We start from the raw sequence: 2402 nt of genomic DNA on the forward strand, positions 1-2402 counted from the left end.
AGATAGATAGATAGATGATAGATAGATAGATAGATAGATAGATAGATAGATAGATAGATAGATAGATAGATAGATGATAGATAGATAGATAGATAGATAGATAGATAGATAGATAGATAGATAGATAGATAGCCGACATAAAACAAGTCAAGCGCTGACACAAAAACACAGAGAGGACGACTATCCGAGTAGCGACCGATAAATTCTCTCCTCTAAAATTGTCTCCTTTCACCTCCTTTCCTGCTCTCTAGCAATGTTCTGTCGTCTGCTTTCGTCTCCTCTTTCTGCCCCCAACCTCTCACATCCTTTGTCCCCTCCTCTTTGCTCCTGACTCTTTCTACTCCTTGGCTTCTTCTTACTGGTGTCTTTCAGCCACACCCCTGATCTTCTGATAGGAAAGATCTACACCTAGCCTACTCGGACAAGGGCTAAAATCTCAGAGGGCCCGGGTGCAAGTTGCGAACGTTTAAGATCCCTTGGTGGTCTAAAATCGATAAGAGTAGGCTTCGGCCGCCACCCGGGAAAAATTCAAAATTTCCTACCAACTGAAAAAGTTAAATGTGTCCAGCACGCTCATATGACCTTATGCAGTTGCGAGCGCCGTAAAACACTTACCAAAAAACAAAAAGACCATCAGGGTTTTTTTTACACCACAACCATCGAGGAAACAAGGTTCCCACCCACCTGAGCATCTGTTACTTCGCTGAGGTCAAGAGGTGAGCGTACATTGAAAGTGCGGACGTTACTCTCCGTCTTCCAAAGTCGCTCTATGGCAGCACGCACCACATACTTGACATAGCCGTTCTCACTGGTGTAAGAAGAGGGGGCTGTGGCAGGAACGGGGAAGGCGAAAGGGAACGTGTGCTGGCCTTTCTTGAGAATGTGGGTTGAGGAGAAGTCGTGGTTGGAACGGACATCTGTGAAATTTGGTTGGGGGCAGGAATGGAAATGAAGATAAAATACCTGTTTTTTTCAAAAAAGTGTTTTTTCTTCTTTTTCTTGTTGTTGTCGTTGTCGTTGTTGTTGTTGGTGGTGGTCGTGGTGGTAGTGAGCTGTTGTTGTTGTTACTGTTGTTGTTGTTGCTGTTGTTGTTTTTGTTGTTGTTGTTGCTGTTCGTTTATAATCAACCGCGTAGTCACAAAGCAGTTTATCGTCTTAATCTTGATGAGTAAACTAAAAACTAGTCTAGATTTTAATTACCTGTTTTTACGTGGTATATGTGCCAGGATCTTACCAGGAGGAAAGACAACTTTAGCATCGTGCATGTAAACTTCGTCTCCCGTGGTGGTTGGGCTCACTCCGATTTGGATCTCCGCCAGCGGTGCTGCATTCTTTGCGTCCATCCATTGAACATGACACTTCCCAAAGCATTGGACAGAAATACCTGTGTAGGAAAGGCGTGGAGGGAAGATGGAAAAAGAACAGTTAGTTGTTTGATGTGGAGTGAAGGTGAATTGGGGGGGGGGGGGTGGCTGAATTGTACACGGATTTACACGAAAAAGAAACAACATGACTCTAGTCCATGAGAAGCAAGTGTTGTAAACTTTGGACTTAAGCTTTACATTTTGTTCATCGATCTTCAAATCGAAGTGGCAATTAAAACAAAAAATGAGAATGTTTATTAAACATGGTCAGCTTTTGTAAGCACTGGAGGACAGTACTGATCAAAAAACAAACAACGCGCAGAAAAATTGGGCGTTTCCAAAATTTCCATCATTCCCAAACAAATACAAGTGAAGTGCAATACTATTATGCAAAAAGCATATTTCAAATGCATTGTATTAAGTAACGCTCTACTTGTCAATCCCGCTTACAAAACGGGTGTTTTTCAAAATCATGTACCTAACATATTTTCGCCTTTCATAGAAACAAGCAAGGTCAACTGCAGGGCTCGCGAACTCGTATTCGCATACATGTAATTTCTTTGTTTTAAAAATCGCAACCGTTGAAAGACCAACACAGCTGGCAAGTTGTTTACCAGTGACCTCCGCCTGCAACGCGTTGATATCCTGTTCTCATCCCGCGTGTTTGTCCTGACATTATACGTTCGTCACCTGGAGTTACCTTCACAGCTTTGTTACGAATTTCCTCGTCAGGAATACTCAGTTTGCTCGCAAGCAGGTCCAGATGCATCATAATCTTATCGAGGTGAGAGTAGGCTTACAATTCAAAGTCAGCATGCCCTGGTTAAAAATGTTTGTTATCAGTTTAACAGAGCTACTGTTCACGTGAAAATAGAAAGAACAAATTCCATGCTCCTTAATATACTGGCCTTTGTGCTATTCATTGTTTAGAGTTGGTGAAGACCAAGGAGATTAAAAGTAATGGAGGATGCCCTGTGGGCGGCACCGCACGCCTGATAGGAGCCCTCTCTCGCGGCGGAACTGTGGTCTACCTGCGCT

General features: G+C 43.0%; 1 protein-coding gene across 1 annotated transcript in view; it reads right to left on the reverse strand.

The window, feature by feature from the left end:
• Positions 1 to 2402, reverse strand: part of LOC101852991 (arrestin domain-containing protein 2) — a gene marked incomplete in the record, with an annotated part of 11275 nt that overhangs the window by 5738 nt on the left and 3135 nt on the right. The window contains 2 exon segments of the mRNA XM_005095426.3: positions 685 to 917; positions 1235 to 1384. Coding sequence (XP_005095483.2) covers positions 685 to 917; positions 1235 to 1384 — 383 coding nt within the window.

The sequence above is a fragment of the Aplysia californica genome, unplaced genomic scaffold (assembly GCF_000002075.1).
Source record: "Aplysia californica isolate F4 #8 unplaced genomic scaffold, AplCal3.0 scaffold00104, whole genome shotgun sequence".
Classification (NCBI taxonomy): Eukaryota; Metazoa; Mollusca; class Gastropoda; order Aplysiida; family Aplysiidae; genus Aplysia; species Aplysia californica.